At 33.6% G+C, this 18,418-nt stretch overlaps 2 protein-coding genes across 2 annotated transcripts; both read left to right on the top strand.

Annotated features, from left to right (window-relative positions):
• Positions 1-11,550: 11,550 nt before the first annotated feature.
• LOC125837101 (probable bifunctional TENA-E protein) lies at positions 11,551-13,024 on the top strand. Its single transcript, XM_049516245.1, has 3 exons — positions 11,551-11,721; positions 11,809-12,032; positions 12,709-13,024. The coding sequence occupies exons 1-3, from the start codon at positions 11,551-11,553 to the stop codon at positions 13,022-13,024; spliced, it is 711 nt and encodes a 236-aa protein (XP_049372202.1).
• A 1,092-nt stretch (positions 13,025-14,116) lies between these two features.
• On the top strand, positions 14,117-16,794 carry LOC125837099 (probable bifunctional TENA-E protein). The gene is made up of 3 exons (XM_049516243.1): positions 14,117-14,278; positions 15,773-15,990; positions 16,297-16,794. The coding sequence occupies exons 1-3, from the start codon at positions 14,135-14,137 to the stop codon at positions 16,610-16,612; spliced, it is 678 nt and encodes a 225-aa protein (XP_049372200.1). The 5' UTR covers positions 14,117-14,134; the 3' UTR covers positions 16,613-16,794.
• The last annotated feature ends 1,624 nt before the right edge of the window (positions 16,795-18,418 follow it).

Genomic DNA, 18,418 nt, shown 5'->3' on the forward strand with positions numbered 1-18,418 from the left:
TTTGAACTAGTGAGTTGTAAGGGTCAACTTTAAATGGTCATATCTTTTAGCTCAAAATGAATTAAGTGGACCTTTACCTATCCGATTAAAGTTCTTTGAGTCCTCTTTCCAACGCCACCGAGTTTGCCCAATTCCAACCTTGGAGTAAAAAGTTATGCCCGAAATATTGAAGCACTGTCAGGCTGAAGAAAAGGGCGAACTAAGACGGAAAGGGGCAGAATTTTTAAGTTAAGACTTTATGGGTCCTTAGTCCTTTTCCAAAATTGACCCTATGCTATTTTATTCTTTTCCTAGCAACTATAAGACCTTTTTATGACTTAATTCCTTTCATTTAAGTCACTCCTCTTAGAATTAAAAAGAAACTCATCTCCTTTCATATATTTCTTTCAAGTTCAAGGAAGAAGAATGGTGAAGAACTAGGGTTTCAATTGGAGGCTTCTTTCATCGATTTTCGTGGGCTTTCTCAATATTAAGGTATGGGGACTCTTTATCTTTGATCCCTTTTCAATCAAAGAGCTAATTCAAAGTATTTTCAAAGTTCTTCAAAAATCCTAAAGTCCTAATTTCGATTCTAGCATGGGTTCTTGCATAAAACGGGTTTTAAATGATGATTTACATTGTTATTAATGATCATTAATGGTGTTTAGAAAGATATTCCCATGAACCCATGTTTTCTCAAATTCTCTAAATTTCACCATAAAGTGGGTGTATTGATTTTGAGTAGATGATTATAAAAATTGTGTTTAGTATGGTATGGGTTGTTCATATATGGTATTATATATGTGAATTGTTAAGAATCTTTATTGAATTGAAGGATGTGGGATGTTGGCCTTGAATGGGCAAAAATTGTGAATTTGTCTTCATGTTGATTATAGGCTTATGCTTAGCTTAAATGGTATAGTTGAATACCATGATTACCTATGCTTTCTATTGTGAATTGTTTGATCATGAGAATGGTGAAGGTGGCTTGGAAAGGATGGTAAGTTGACCTACTTTATGAATAATGTTGAATTAGTAGGAAATTGAGTAATATTGGTTATGGCTTTGGAGAATGGTAAGATGGTTTAATCTCTTAGTATTGTTATAATTGTTATTGATTGGTTTGATCCACCTTTGGTGGAGGTGGTTATTTGTTGTATTATTGTGAATTGAGGCCATGAAGGGCATTATATAAATGTTATTATATTGTTGTATTATTATACACATATGAGGCTATATGTAAAGTCCTATATGAAGCTATATGTGAAGGTATGATGTGAATGGGTTTTATGTGAAGGTATAATGAGAATGAGTTTTATGTGAAGCTATATGTGAAGGTATGATGTGAATGAGTTTTATGTGAAGCTATATGTGAAGGTATGATGTGAATGAGTTTTATATGATCTTGTGATGATCCTATGTAAAGTGGATAGCATTGTGAGTTAAAGTATGACTTCTCATGATGTATATATGAAATGATGTTGGATTATGAAGTATCCTTAAATGAAAATGTTGTGACTTGGTTGGTAGACTAAAGTGTCCCTCCTTGTTACTTAAAGTCTTGAATGCATAAATGTGTGAAGTGGGCAGAACTAAGAAATGGTGCCCTTTCTATAAATGCTAAAAGAGGAATTCTAGGCCAAGACTTGAATTGGCAAAACTAAGAAATGGTGCCCTTTCATAAGTCTAGCTTTCCTAAGTAAATGTAAAACCATGAAATCGGTAGACCTAATGGTGGTAGCCCTTCTCATGTGTGAAATGATGAACCTTGGACCGGTAGGCTTAAGGCACCCTTAATGAAAAATCGGTAGGCCTAAGGCACCCTTCCGGGGGGATTTAATGAGCTATCCTTAATAAACCTTGATCCGTAGATCCTTGTGGTGCCCTTCTTGGTAGATGTGCTATGGGTCGGTAGACCTAATGATGGTGCCCTCTCTAGCACATACATGTGAATGAAATTACTTCATGGGAACTAAGGCTAAGCACCGAGTGGATATGGTTAAGATGGTAGCTCTCCCGAGTATGAGGCAAGAGTACAATGAACATCTTTGGATATCCCCTAAACCATGTGCCTACATGGGATGTGTCCTAGTTCTACCCTTGGCAAGTAGAACACCTTCCACGGTGTAAGGTTTTATGACACCGGATTCCATGTCTAGCTCGCATGGTCTATGTCGGTTAATGTCTATTCCCATCATGTGGGATGTGCACTCTAGTTATTGGATAGGTTCTACAATGTGTAAGTAGTAGTATGAGATGCTATCTACACATGGCACGAGTAGGCTTTGAAAATGCTAAAGTGAGTTCCTTAAGCCTTAATGGCTAATGTATGAAAGTCCTCTAAATACATGAATGTCTCCAAAATGATTTCTTAAAGAATGTTGGTCTATTGATGTTAGGTTGTGAAGGAAATGTCTTTATCTAAGGTAATCTTGGGGAACACTTAAGTGTGCTTGAAGAGGTTGTATGGGCGGTCACTTCTTGTCTCACTCAAGTGTGTCTTAAGATTATATTAGGTAGAGGTCCTATGGTAATGAAATGACATGTGTTCTTTTAAAGTTAAGCATGGGTTGTATATGGACATATGTTGAGTATATGTATGGTTTGCTATGGTCTTATATGTCAATGTTGACTTGTATTATGTCTCTTATACTTATAAAGGAAAGGTTTTATCAAATGATATGAAAGCATTTACTTCCTTGAAAATGTCCTTTTTGGCATGTTTTTGCATGGTCTCCATACTTAGTACTTAATTGTGCTAACCCCTTTCTTTCCCTTTTTGGACTAAAATGTAGGGATTTGGAGATGATGACATGTCATGGCTATTTGATAGGTTTCTAAGTGTTGAAGATGAAGACTTGGTGAGTCCTCATATATTCGAGGACAATACCCCATATGTTATTTTATGTCTTTTTAGTATTGTTTAAGTTGTGTATGAGATTAGTCCCGAATTTTGTACTCTAAAGTATTAGATGGATTTGAGACATCATGTATAAAGTCTAGAAAGCCTTCCGCTTGCTATTGTTTTTTTTTTTTATGAAATGTTTTCTTGGTAAAGAAAGTTTTTAATTCCTTATGGTTTTAGTGTCTATGCGATGAATGAATGCTAAGAGGCTTGTATTAGACCTCTTCGAGGTCGAGTACGCCGGTTACGACTAGGGGGTGATCCCGGGTCGTGACACCTTCATTAAATACGCTAGGTCCAGTGACATTTTCAGCTCTAGTAAATGAACTAGGTTCGGTGAAATCTTCAGTTGCTATCCACCTTGTCCATTGACATTTTCAGCTTCTTCAGTACCAACTTTAGAGTTATGGTAAGCTGCTTCTTCTCCTTCTCCTTCTTCAACTTCAACTTCAATAGGAAATCCCAAACTCATGTCATTAGAATGTTGTAGAGCTTGACTCTTTTGAATTTCTTCAGTAGCATCTAGCGGCCCTTCATCGAACTCTCCTGTTGCTCTATCCTTACCAAAGATTTCTTCTCAATCCTCAAACAGTGGCCATTTCTTAGTATTCATTTTCTTGGCTCGTGGATCAATCTAGAAAATTTAAAAATAAAATAGAACAATATGATATTAATTAATTGTAAAAGGATCTAAAGAGAGGCTAGATGCTATTGTATATGTGATGATAACAATTTACTTGATCGCTAGTTTAAAGGCACATCAACTATGAATAATTAAAGTAACTAACAAGGAAAGTACCATATGAAATAACAAAAACATATTAATTACCTTTATAAAGTCAGTCCAATGTTTTGGATCGTCAACTATTATAATTCCATCACTATATTGAAATCCCAAATCACTTCGAGTCTTCAACAAAGCTATATTTCCATAGCATCTTTTCCAATATCTCATTTTTTTTATGTGTGGTTCACCTTTCAATCCACTTCTAAGATGATATTTGTGTATATAACGCTCTAACTCCATCAAGTGCCCTGGTCTAAAGGTTCCATTATCACCTTTCCAACCATTAGCACACAACTCTTTAAGCCTCTCTAAAAGAGTTTGTTCTTCTTCTGGAATCCATGTCCTTCGTGTTGAAGGTGTTGTGTTGCTTGATTTTTTTGATTTCTTATTTGATGATGTTTGACTATTCATTTCGCCTGTAAGAATTTGTGCAACAGATTATCAAAAAAATCAGGAATAACCAAATATCATAAGATTCACTATAAACTAAAGCATACAACAAAAGAGATGTGAAGAGTACATAAGGGTGTGCAATTAAGGTCACAAAAAATCAGAAGTTTCTGGCAGTTAAACAATTTATACTAGGCCAGTTCTAAAGAGCAAATGAAGTCCAAAAAGGTTTTATAGCTAATAAGTAGCAATATAGTTCAAAATGTAGCAATATGTCAATTGTTAAATCTTGCATTCCACATTGATTGAGCCAACTCATCCCTCCAAGTGGTTCACTCCTCCGACGATTCAACAACATCAATATTCTCGTGTTGATACTCCATTTGTTCTTCTATATCAATGTCTAAGGGATCCACATCCATCTCTCTACGAATGAAATTATGAATCAAGCAACAAGCACTAATGATCCTGTTATGAACCTTAACCGAGTACCATGAAGAACTTCTAAGAATTCCCCAACGTCCTTTTAACAAACCAAATGCCCTTCAATTACATTACGAGCTCTAGCATGCCTCATGTTGAAAAGCTCTTCTTTACATCGAGGCGATGGATTATCGGCGCGCCAATCCTTTAACCAATATCTATAACCTCAATAAAGTGAAAGAAATCATTTTCCATTCGTATATCCTCTGTCACACAAATAATAGTTACCTATAATATAAGCATATAATTTAGTTACTAGTACCATTCTTTCTATAATGTAACTTGAAAGCATATAAAAGGCCTACCCTCATGAATTTTCAAATCATTCCTTCGTACTATAGCATCTCTTAATACACGACCATCGGCAACTGAACCTTCCCATCCAGGTAACACATAAGTAAAATTGAGATTTCTATCACAAACTCCCAAAACATTAGTTGCTATCTCTCTTTTTCTTGTTCTATATCTTGGTTTGTGTTGGATTGAAACTCTAATGGGAATGTAAGTACCGTCTAGTGCACCTAAACAACCCTTTAAGATAAATTATAGTGTTATCTCAAAATATATAATATTTTTCTAAAACTGTTACAACTGCATATTTTGTATATAAGTTAAAAGATGCTAAACGATAATTTCACCTACCTCAAACCATTTCCATCGATCTTCAATCCCATCCTCAAGTACCGATTTAGGATTAACAAGTAGCAATGGAGCTAGTTTGAGAATAACACTCAAACATTCATTGAAAGCCTGACTTACGCTCCATCCCGATCTAATATAATCAACCTTGATGGATCTATTTTTCTCATGATGAGCTAAGATATTTAAAAACATTGCTAATTTTTCGCTGCTTGACATACTTTTACTTTCAGTCAGACCTCCAATATCCTTAGTTAAGAGAACTAAAGTGTGAAAGGCATTTCTATCCATTCTTAACTTATCGATACATACAGTACCATTATCATTTATGATATAGTGTAAGTGAGAAATGATTTTCGAAACTTGAACACTCATACGATACCTAACCTCACGTCTGTTTCGACATCGTCTTCTTAGAGAATGACCATAACTAGCCATGAAAAGACAAATAAGGAGAAAAGAACTTGCTGAAACAATATCTCCACAAGAATAATATATTCAATACATGATAATGGTTGAAGATCTATAATAACACTTATATTTGCCATAAAAATAAGAATGAACACATATAAAGCTTTTAAATAAGTACCTATGTGCATAAATTTATAATTTTTGACCATATAAAGAGTGAAATAGATGAACTCAAAGCATATTAAAAAACAAGCTAAACCTAAATATCATCATCAGATCTATTAACTTTGGACGATTGACTTTTTCACAACTATTTGCTAATTAAAATTAACAAAACACTTTGATTGCATTCCAAAATGGTTGGCAAACTCTAAATAGTTGATTTTGATAGAGAAAGAATTATACCCAAATTGTGAAATAGAGGTAGAAAAATCAAATAATAATGAAAGATAAGAGTACTAACCTTGTGGAGATGAGCAAACAATGTTTGATTGAGCAGAAGGAAGAAGAAACTCAGTCTTGACTTTCCATTGACAAAGTACAGAGTAGATGAAAAGTTTCCAAAACAAGTACTACGGAAAATATTTTTTTAAAAGGCTTTGAGGGTAGTTTTATAATTATATAATCTAATGCAAGTGTTAAAGTGCTATGTATTACTAATACCTAAAATTTCTTGGTATTAGTAATACACAACTTAATACACAATATAGTGTATAACTAATGCTTGCATTAGTTATACATGACATAAAAAGGTGTACCAAACAAGGTATTACTAATACACTCACCTAATGCATGCATTGTTTTTCCTAATACACTCTACCAAACGACCCCTAAGAGTGATACAACATTATTTATTAAGATAATTTAATTAAAGCTACTAAAATATTCAAGATAATAAATGAAAATGGTTCAATAAAAAATAATACAATTTCTTACATGTTTTTCAATTGACCTCTAAAAATTAAAATTTTAAGTCACTATCCTATTAAATTAATACAACTTAATGAAAAAATAAATTTATTTTTATGAACTTTATTTTTAGTATCAAACATAACTAGAAAAAGAAAATATTAAAAAAATTATGCGAGGCGGGACTATGCAGGGCGGGTCTATGCGAGGAGGGTTGAAAATGAAAGAGTTGTTATGCGGGGAGGATTAAAAATTTTGCGGGTTAAGTTCAACCCGCACCGCCCCTGCCCTACACCGTCCCATTGTCATCCCTATTTTTATCCCTTAAAACAAATAGTTGTGGTAGTTTTAAACAATGGGCGTTAATCAACATGGGTTGTGATGCATTGGTGGGAATGTGTACCACCCCAGAATTTTTTTTGCGCTAAGACCCGAACCTTCCTTCGTAGTGAGTGAGATTTTTGGAAGGAATTAAAAATTTCTTAAGTGTTAAGGTCATTAGATGTAGCACCTTGAGTTCCAAAAAGAATTAAATTGGAATTTTGTAAGTTAAGCTAAGTATGAGTTTTGGGTCGACTTCAAATGACCATAACTCTATGACTAAGATATGGCCTTTTGAATATAGGTTGTCCAGTCAAGGAAGATTAGCCGAAAATAGAGAGGGGTATTTTAGTCTTTTCCCTACCCAATCAGATTTAATTCGTTTTTAGTAATATTTTAGGGGTATAATCTAATTAGGTTTAGTTTTATAATCCTAGTTTACACCTAGGGTTTTAGTTGAGAGTTCAAGAAGAGAAAAGAAGAGAGAAGAGGAGAAAAGAGGAAAGGTTGAAGGCGTTCGTCGACGTTCTTGAGAGTTATTGCGGATTGTCGCCATGGGTTTGATCCCTAAGAGGTATGTAAGCTTCCATAGTGTTGGGTTCTTTCACCCACACGCCAATCATGATTTATTCAGCGTAATTTCGTTCTTGAAATTTAAAGATTAGAGATCTTGATGAGTTCTTGAAGTTTCATTAACTTTTAATGTAAGATTCTGCTTGGGTCAACTTTAAACGACCATATCTCTTAGAATATAAAGAGTTACGTGAGCCATAACCTATCCAATTAAAGGTAATTGAATCTACTTTCCAACCCCACCAGTTTCACGTCAATCCAATATCTGGGTAAAAAGTTATGACTATTTTAGTAACCTATACAGTGTTGTTACGAATTAGCCGACGGGAAAATATTGAAAATAATCGTTTTTGTCTTTTTACCTCCAAGAAAACCATCAACGAATTTCTTGACTAATTAAAAAGCTCAAAACAATCAGATTTTCATCTTCACTCATGAAAATCATAATTCTTGGCCATAGAGATTTCAAGAAAAGAATCTCAAGAAAGGTTTTCTTGATTGTTTACCTTCAAGCTAGGGTTTCAAGGCTTCTAATCAAGTTCTTCTTCAAGATTCTTCAAGATTCTTCAAGATTCTTAAAGATTCTTCAAGATTCTTCAAGAATCTTTTTATTCTACGTATGTAAGGCTATCATAGTGTTGGACTAGTTCGTCCTCACGCCCTACATCTATTTTCAGATCAGTAAAAGAGTAATCTAGGATACTTTCCCTAGATTTGAGTATTCTTGAGACAAGTTGATTTTGAGTTCTTGAATCCATGTTTCTTTTAAAAGTTTTATTCCTAATTATTCAATAGCTATATTGTTATTGAGATCCTTCATATCATAAATCATAACTCTTGAATTCATAATTCAAATTCAAGAGAGAGTTAAGAGTAGAGTTCAAGGAAGCCTTTGAGTTCAATTGTGAATCCTTTGAGATAAACTATCGATTTGAACTAAGTTTTGAGGAAGTAATTCAGAGAATGAGAAGAGACAAATACATGAGTTTCATAATGTTATGTAGACCTACGAGTCAAGTCGTTCATGCCCATAAATTCCGCATGAACTCCAGAAGTTGAGTATCTTTGAGAGGAGTAGTATCTTCAAGTTCTAAGTCTTGAGTATTGAGTTCCTAATCCCCTTTGAGATTATATTTCTAAGCATAGGACTATTACATATTACCCATAAAGTCTTTGAGTTGAATTGTTCATGCCCATAATTCCGCATGAATCTTATAAGTCGAACAGTCTTGAGATGAGAGGTATCTTTGAGTCATTGAGTTGAGTAGTTCATGCTCATAATTCCGCATGAACTCTGAGTTGAGCATTCTTGAAATGAGTAGTATTATTGAAGTTCTTGAGTTCCAAGTATTTGAGTTCTATCTATGGTTATTGAAAACCTTGCATTGAGTAGTTCATGTCCATAATTCGGTATGAACCATATTTTAAGAAGTCTTTTACAAACGTTTTAACTTTGTTTTAAGACTTAAGTTTTGAGTTCAGTAAAGAGTAAAGAGTAAAGTTTGAAGTCCTTTTCTTCAAAAGTATATGGGGACTAAGTATTCCCAAGTTTATAAATGTTTTCACATTTAAATAAGAACGGAAACTGAGATTTCCAAAGGGCCTTCGGGCTAGTTTTCAGAAAAGAGTAATAGCTTTCTAAATGAAGCAAACAGGGAAACTGAGATTTCCAAGATCACCTTTGAGCTAAGTTTTTGAGCAATTATCTCAAATCAGCAGAAAGAAGTATGTTTTTAAAACATAAGAGCTAGTATATTTTTGGGAGTAGTATTGAGCACCGATATAGGGGAGAGTTCAGACAACTCACAGCCCCCATAAACCATGTAGCCATCATGGGTAGAAAAAGGGTCATACTTTTTAGATGAACCCTTTTCACATAGACTAGTGGATCCATTAGTAGTTCAGGTCCTATACCTTTGGCCGGGTATAGGATGCGCTGGCAGTGTGAGGTAGATCGTTGTATCATCACTATAGCTCTTATGTGATGGTTGTCGGTTAGAGAAACTCCCACAGAAGTTATTGTATTTTTATATACATCAGTTTATTGTATTTTTATATACATTTCAGAGTTATGTTGTATCCTTGCATACACACAGATTTGACAACATGTTTTTAAACAGTTTGTTTCTTTATATTGCACTTGTTTTAAATTGCTTTATATTGAAATGAGTTCAGTCATATTTAGTTAAGTATCCAGAGTCGAATATCATATCTTTGAGTCGAATATCATATCCTTGAGTTGAGTATCTAATCTCGGAGTTGAGTATCTTATCCTTGAGTACTTCTGAGTTGAGTAAGTTTGAGTAGTTTTGAGTACCCTTGAGTATTCCTTGAGTTGAGTAAGTTTGAGAAGAGGTAAGTATGTTTCATTTCTATCAAGTTTCAAGCTTATGTTTATGTTTTAGAATTCCTCTTACATGCTCGTACATTCCACGTACTGAGCCATTTGGCCTGCATCTTTTCATGATGCAGACACATGTATTCAGGATCATCAACAGGAGCTTCGTTGATACATCCGAGAGTTTGAGTTAGCTATGGTGAGCCTCCTTGCTTTCGGAGGATTTCATTTACCTTTCAGTTATATCAGTTGTTAGGATGTCGTGGGTCTTGTCCCGACTTCCATCTTTATCAGTTAGAGGCTTCATAGATAGTCAATACAGTTGAGAAGTCTGTATCATTTATTTTATTAAATGTTTTAAAGACTAAAGTTGCCTTTTTATGGCGAGTTGTATATATTTTATTATACAGAGTTTTCTTTGGACTTAAAGTTTGTATTAAAGTTTTATGAACTTTTATTTCAGTTTTTAAGCTTTGTATGCTTGAATCAGTTTTTCGCTTGTAGTCAGCCAGGATGAGGGTTCGCTTGGGGACCAGAAATGGTCTTCGAGTGCTGGCCACGTCCAGGGTGTAGGCTCGGGTCGTGACAGAATGTTTCACCCTTAGAGGTCTCGGGTTCAAGCCTTGGGTATGGAGAAAATTTTGTTGGGAGCGCCACCCCCGAATGGGTCCTGCAGAGCGCAATCCAAATTTAATCGAGGCTCTAGTCGAAGCTCCAATATAAACTCCGGACACCGAATGAGAAATAATAATAAAAAAACTATGGGCATTAATATATATATAATATCTCTCAACTTGTATCCTAAGTGACTTCAACTTTTATAGAATTTATATCTTATTAGACATAAGTTTAATTGTTGAAGGCTATAATTAAGGATTAGTTTATTTTTAAAAAAATAGTAAAAATCAACCTATTTTAAACGCAATTCGTAAAAGTTCAACTTGTGATAATCGAGCAAGCCTGAATAGGAGCTTGCTTATATTCTTATGCTTCATACAAATCATGTTAGGGAGCTTGAAAGCCTAAATATCTAAAAGTCTTCAATTTAATAGAGCTGATAAATTTTGCGATACGAATTATTTAAAAGCGATTATTAGAGTAAAGAAATTATAAGGAGTAATTTGATGTACTAAAGCTTTCGTCATGCACATGATTCGGTGAAGGGCTTCACAAAAAGGAAAACCTTGAAACGTGAAAGTAAGTTGTATGTGTAGATCAACTCTTTTCTCTCCGTTTATTTTCACTTATTATATTAACATATTCATTAAAATAATATTATTTTATCACACTATCTCTATTAATTGATGATTAGTATTGAATTTTGAAAATAATTTGAAGAATAAGTGATTAATTAAAGATAAAACATAAAAAAATCACTTGATATGTTGAAAGTGACAAATAAAAATAAAAATCTATTTCCTTAAATAGTAATAATATTTCAACGTGCATTTGGTGTGACTAAATATAATTTTCACCAAAAAATAATCTTTTTCATAAAAATATATAAATAATAAATTTAATCAAACTTCAACACAAATAATATCAAAACACTCTTAAAAAAACCATCATCATCATGTCTAGTAGAAGCTGGAGGCTTCTCAAAACGGTGGAAACACTAATTTCCTCAACACGTGTCTTATTTATTGCTCGACACTTCTAATTCTAATATAATAACTATATACTAAAAGCACCCAACATAACATGGAGTATATAAAAATGGGTAAATTATAGTACAAGAACAATATGCAACTATAGAGCAAAAAAAAAAAAAAAAAAAACTTGTACCATATAAGGAATTAATTAATCAAATTAGATATGGAGGAGAAAAATAATAATGAAGGAGGTAATTATAAGGGAAAACAATTAACACAAATAGAAAAATGGCTAAGAAAACATAAGTTAGAGTATAGTGCAGCTACTAGACATCCTTTTATTTATTCTATCCATGATGGTTCTATTGATTTCTCTTGTTACAAGAAATGGCTGGTAATATTATGTATATATTTTTTTTAATTTAATTTTTATTTTTCTTCCTTATTTTTTAATCTCTAAATAAATAATTATGAAGTGCAGGAAAGGGAATATTTGTTTGTGAAAACAGCTTTGGTACCATTTGCAGCTAGTGTTTTGCTTAAAGCTTGGAAAGAGTCAATAAATAACTCTGATGTTGAGGTTATTTTGGGTGGTTTGGCCTATTTGAATGATGAGATTTCTTGGTTAAAACAAGAAGCTTCCAAGTGGCACATTTCCTTGGCAAGTGTTGTTCTTGATGACAAGCCCCTCCTTGATTACTTTAGGTAATTACTTTTTTTATTTGGTATTCGGTATTCGTATTAATTGAGGCTAACTAAATTTGGATTCTTTAGTGATTTGAATTCGAGTATTGCAGGGTTTATTTATGTGGCAATAAATATGGTATAGGATTTGTTTCATTCTCGAGTCTCAAAATTTGAAAATTCTGATTTGGTCAAGGAAGAGATCTCAATCATTTCATCACAATCCATGTTGTTACTTTTAACTAATTACTACAATTAGTAATACTTAAGGGAGAATCAATTAAGATTTGTTTCATTCTCAGAGTCTCAAACTCGAAATTTTTGATTTGGTTAGGGAAGAGATGATCCCAATTATTCCACCCCAAAATATGTTGTTATTTTAACTAATTACTACTATTATTAATACTTTGGTAACCTTTAGTTAATACCCAACAATAACTTGGTTCACCCATGAATATTTAGTGGATATTTTAATGTATGTGTGTGAGAGAGATTTGGCTAAACATTATATTATTGTCCTAATTGTTTTAACTAGGCATAAATTACCATATGTTATTACAATCATTACTAAATGACATAACAAATGGTATTCATGACAAGGTTAATTATGCTACATTCACTTCTTGAAGTGGTTAATTTTATCATATATTTTTTCATTTAACTATATGATTTTCATGTAATTAATTTTATAATACAGGTTTTTCGAACCTTTAACAAGTCCAGACGTGAAGTATACAGAGGCAATAACCATTTTATGGGCAGTGGAATCAGTTTATTACAATGGTTTTGGACATTGTTTGGAAGAAGGAAATAATACTCCAAACGAAATGAAAGATGGTTGTAAAATATGGGGCAATGATAATTTCAAACAATATTGTCAATCACTTGAAAACATAGCTAATCGAACGCTAGAAGAGGCGTTGGACGAAGAAGTATCGATGACTGAAGTATTAATTCTCGAATTTCTTGAGAATATTGTTCGTTTTTGGAATATGAACCTTGGAGGAACTTAAGTTTTTGTATCGTATCGTGGTACGTAGTACGCACTATAGTTCAATGTTTAATATGGTTATTGTTACTTATATAGTATGTTATCGACTTATTTCCTTGTATGCCATGTAGAAAATAATGTATATCAATGTACATGTATAGCTAGCGTGAGTACATATATTATATATATATATAGTAGTGTGTTGTGTTAATTAGTGTTGATTATGCTTGTTTGCTTGTCCCTTTTAATCGATTGTGGAACTTGCAGTGGTCAATTACAAATCAATTATTATAAGATTCGTGTTATCAACAATCAAAACTTTGTATTAAAATTTCATAAATGAAATTTGGAAAGAGTAGTGTATATTCAATTTTACTTTTTATCTCACAAGATAGTGTTGCAAGTTCTGGAAAGAAAAATTATTTTCAATTTTTTTATCTCACAAGATAGTGTTGTAAGTTCTGAAAAGAGAAATTATTTTCAATTTTACATTTCAAAACTTTTTAGAAATATTACCTAAATATACAACTTATTTTATCATATTTTCTAAATTCTTTATCATTTAAAAAATTACAAAAAATTTTACCCTTTATTTTTGGATATATCACTTTATTCGATGTATCGAGACGTTGAGTGATGTATTCGAAATTGAGACGTCTCAGGATGTTAAGCGATATATTCGAAATTGAGACGCGATGTATCATAATGTTTTGGAATGTATCTAGATTTCATCAAATTTAAGGAATTTTTGTAATTTGGAAAATGGGTAGGAATGTGATGTTATTAGTAGTAACACTATAAACATGTTTTTTTTAATTTGATCTCAGTTGATATTTAAATGCTTAAAACACATTATCTTACATGACACATAATACACAATGTTTGGTGAGATCAAGTGGTGCTTATCATACTAGCTAGCAAGAACTGTATCCTTAGCTCATTTGATGATTCGAACTCACAATCTCAAAGTTAATAATGAGTGATGTTTACCATACTAGCAACTCGAAAAACACTTCAATTTTTAGGCGGGGTCTTGCCCCGAACCCGCCCTCATATCCGTTTCTCTACACAGTGTTCCCAAAGAAAAAACAAATACTCCACAGCAAAGGAAAAAGAAGGAGTTGAAAAGAAAATGGAAGGATGTAACGAAAAAATGTTGATGATCCAAAAATGGCTAAATCAACACAATGAACTGTACACTTCCGCCACCAGACACCCATTTACTCTTAGCATTCGTGATGGCTCCGTTGACCTCTCTGCTTTCAAAAGATGGCTGGTAATTTAATTTTTCCCCAAATTCTTATGTTTCTTCTCTTACTTGTTAAATGCTAGTGTTAGTAAACATGAAGTTTATGCTAGTCAAGTGATTCAGGAAGAACTATATTAAATTCTGTGTTGAACTAATTCACACTCTAAAAGCTAGCTGAAAGAGAGTTCTCGACCCGATCCAATTTAGGAACATTGTCATGCCCCCTCATGTTTGGATCCAGACATGCTTTCACTACAACAAGAACAATTTTTAGCACCAATAAATATGCACATTAATAACGAGGGCTAAAGTGTTTATTGACATTAGTTAATTGTCATTTGATTTAGTATCGCTATAGGTTTTAGGGACATTTATAAAAGTGTTAATTGCCTCTAAAAATACATATTTAGTGGCAATTAAGCTATTGCCGTTAAAGATCTTTTTTGGTAGAGTGTTTGGGGTTTCACCGTCGTCTGGTTATAGCATGGACGGGGAGTATATTCACAAATTTGACCCCTTGCACAACCAATAATTTTACTAATAGTGTAAAGAACGTTGAGAAAAAAGAATTGTTCTTTTCTGGGATGATGGAGGAAAAGACTTGCTTTATGCTTGTGGAGATCGGATGCAAATTGTATGTATAGGATAGAATAAGAACAGATGTTAGCGAGTTTGCTGAGCTTCTTGTGGATCAATGCCACTACCCTTCTATGTTGTCATTTACTAAAACAATGATCCCATTATTGCGTATTCTAGCAAACCCAGAATGTGGTCTTTAAGGCGTATTCTCAAAATCCATATATCTAAAGTTGTGGCAATATGGTGTGGTTTGGTAATATGCCAATTTGACCACTAGGCACTAGTAGATAAAATGATTTGTTCCACCTGAATCCCAAACAATTTTAAGGTCGTTTCTTCAAATTGCTCTCCATTTCTAAGTTCATAGCCGTCATGTTAGCTTCATCAATATTACCTACCAAATAAAAGGCCTGTTCAGGAAGACCATCTAATTTTCCTCAAGGGGAGAAAGTTTCTGTTTACTATCAATGACTCCATGTACTGTTCTAAAACATTCAAGTTTAGAGCCGTTCTAAGTATCTTTATTTGATTGTTCAGCTCGATTGAATGTAATGACAACTAACTTCAAAAGATTATCGTTTGCGGCCTGAAAAAATTGGAGATCTGATGGGATCTTGATCACACTTTAGTATTGTATTAATTTGCACAATATAATCAACTTTTCATGCATATCTCCTCGCAACCGCATACATTCCTAGGCAGTGATGTCTGCTGCCATATATTCGGCTTTAGTACTTGAAACTGCAGCAACATATTCAGCAAACTAATCTGAGCTTGAGTGGGTTCTGATTTATGTATTGAGTTGTAACCATATTCACCGAGTGTAACACTTATCTTCTCCGTTTTGTATCTGCAACTAAAATATGTGCCGTGTTTTGTTCAGTTTTCTTCTTGCAAGCTCATGAAGTTTTCTATCAGTTAATGATTAGATGTTGGATGCAGGGACAAGATTATATATTTGTTAGAGCCTTTGTTCCTTTCGTAGCAAGTTTATTGTTGAAAGCTTGGAAGGAGTCGGATGACGATTCAGACATAGAGGTCATTTTAGGTGGTATGGCTGCGCTGAACGATGAGGTATCATGGTTCAAGAGAGAAGCATCTAAGTGGAGTGTTTCATTGTCCAGTACTGTTCCTCAAAAGACTAACCTGGAATATTGCAGGTATAAAATGCACTATATGCTTACAAGGTCATACACATTTTTTCGTAATCAGCAGTCTTGTTTTAGTGGTTCTTGTCCCGCTACTATGATCTGTATGCTTTTGTCACAGTTACTATGAATGATTTCCGTTCCACAAGTAACACTCCACATTGATTCTGTCCTCCCCACCCCCAACACAACTCATCTCACCCCTATCCCGACCACCCCACACCCCTCCCTCCACACCTTTAGGATAACATTTTCTTTCGTACCGAATATACTCAAAGTAATATTCTGTTTCATTGACTGTGCATCTTTTGCTACCAGATTTTTGGAAAGCCTAATGAGTCCTGAAGTAGATTATACAATTGCTGTTACAGCCTTTTGGGCAATTGAAGCTGTCTATCAAGAAAGTTATGCCCATTGTTTATCAGATGGTTCTAAAACCCCAGAAGAACTAAAAGAGACTTGTCAAAGATGGGGCAATGATGGTTTTGGTCAGTATTGCCATACTCTTCAAAACATAGCTAATCGTCGTCTTGAGAAGTCACCAGAAGATATCATCTCAAAAGCTGAGGCAACAGTTATGCGCGTTCTTGAGTATGAAGTTGAGTTTTGGAACATGAGTCGCGGGGAAACCTAAAGTGCCTCTTACCCCCCTCCTGCCATTGCTCATGCAGTTACATTTCATCTAGCGTGAGATCCTCGCGTTACATTTTTCTTTGGTTGACATATGGACTAGGATGATTTGTTGTATTCTATACAGAAACTTGCAAATAAATATTAATAGGGGTATCGAGGTCAACTTGTGCCCACCTCGACTATTCCATTACTATTTTACTACTATCTATCATCAGTGGTGACTTTGAATGAGGTTTGAGGTCTAAGTGGAGCTTCACAGAAGAAAAACTGCAGTTTGATAATCTAGTTTGAATATAGTATTAGATGATTGAGTAAAATAAATCAATTTGTCAAAGTAAATGGATAATGTTCAACTTATTATTTATGATGGATTTTCTTTTATGCAGAAAATAGATTCTAATGATGATTAATAAAGTGGACAATTTTTTCTCCGATAAACATTTTTGCATATACTGATTAGTTCCTCTAAGGCGTCGTCTCAACATAATTCAATACGTTGCACTTTTGATCCTTCTGTTATTAATAAATTTTAGTTTTAATTCATATGACTAAATATATTTGACCTTCAATTAATTGGAACATGCACTTTGATTTCTTTACTTGTGAATAGTTACAAATTTACCATAATTGTCAATTATTCATGTATTATGTTAAATTTATATTACTAATCCATATTCGAAGATTAAATATATTTGATGAATGTCACAAGAACTACAATATATATAGAAATCAAAAGTGTTTGCTAATATTATTTTCTATTTATTTAAAAGATTTTTTAAGAAAAATTATGAATAATTACTAATTTAAAGAAAGTTTGGGACTTTACCATAAAGTATTGTTTATTTTATTTAATTTAATAGAGAATTAGTCAAACGCATTTTTCGATGGAAAAGAAAAAGAGCAAAAAAGAATTTTGGAGCGAAAAAATAAAAGGCGGGAATGTAATCAAATAAATGCGGCAAAACAATAAACTTTTCAAACCTAAAGAGTAAAAAAAAAAAAAAAACTCTTCAGACGCGAGAATCGCTTCACCTTCAGTTTTCCGACGAGCAGTCTGAACTCACCGATCGGAGGCGCCACATTTTCCGATCAGAATTATTCAGGTAACTGTTCCTGATTATTGAATCGATCTGTAACTGTCAAATTTAAATCTTATATTTGATTTTTTACGCTCAATTTAGAACAATCTTCAAATTAAATCTATGATTGACTGTATGATTACTTTCATTGTTAACTTGAATATTTTGAAAATAGTCCAAATCTCGAGATCGTAAGCAAAAATGCAAAGTGAGCGTATCTAAGGTTCTCGTTTCTCCTTTTTTTGGCCGAAAATTTGATGAATAGAAGGAAAGGAGATTAGAAATTAGAAAGATAGGCGAATGACTTGACTATAGTATAGGTCAGATGTTTTCGTGAGCAGCATACAACAGATCTCCCCTTAGCTGGTGGCTGTGTAGGCAAAGGGTGGCCTGATTCGACAGTGTTGTTTACTCTGATCCAGAGGTAGTTTTCATTTACCAGCACATAGGTGTTTTTTGAAAAGAGAAAAAGAAGTAATGTATAATTGGAAATTCTGTCTCAACTGAAATAAGTTAGAGTGGAAAACTGTTGGTAATAGGGTGAAAATGATTCACTAAATCCCACTTTGAGTTGCAAAAAGGACCTTATCAGAGAGCTAGCTAAGTTTAGACCTTTTGACTAATGTGGAGACGAGAAAATTCAGAGCTTGGGGAACGTTTGTTTTCCTTAAAAATGGGATCGATTACCCTCTCTAGCATACTGATAAGTCAATAATAATTGTTTGTAT

The sequence above is a fragment of the Solanum verrucosum genome, unplaced genomic scaffold (genome assembly GCF_900185275.1).
Source record: "Solanum verrucosum unplaced genomic scaffold, falcon-dt-bn FXZP01000165.1, whole genome shotgun sequence".
In the NCBI taxonomy this organism is placed as follows: domain Eukaryota; kingdom Viridiplantae; phylum Streptophyta; class Magnoliopsida; order Solanales; family Solanaceae; genus Solanum; species Solanum verrucosum.

What these genes read in the sequence shown, in the direction of transcription:
- LOC125837101 (XM_049516245.1), top strand. Translation starts at nt 11,551, where the DNA reads ATGGAGGAGAAAAATAATAATGAAGGAGGTAATTATAAGGGAAAACAA. An exon ending in CTTGTTACAAGAAATGGCTG is followed by an intron (nt 11,722 to 11,808) that starts GTAATATTATGT and finishes TATGAAGTGCAG; the next exon opens with GAAAGGGAATATTTGTTTGT. An exon ending in CCCCTCCTTGATTACTTTAG is followed by an intron (nt 12,033 to 12,708) that starts GTAATTACTTTT and finishes TTTATAATACAG; the next exon opens with GTTTTTCGAACCTTTAACAA.
- LOC125837099 (XM_049516243.1), top strand. Translation starts at nt 14,135, where the DNA reads ATGGAAGGATGTAACGAAAAAATGTTGATGATCCAAAAATGGCTAAAT. An exon ending in CTGCTTTCAAAAGATGGCTG is followed by an intron (nt 14,279 to 15,772) that starts GTAATTTAATTT and finishes TGTTGGATGCAG; the next exon opens with GGACAAGATTATATATTTGT. An exon ending in ACTAACCTGGAATATTGCAG is followed by an intron (nt 15,991 to 16,296) that starts GTATAAAATGCA and finishes TTTTGCTACCAG; the next exon opens with ATTTTTGGAAAGCCTAATGA.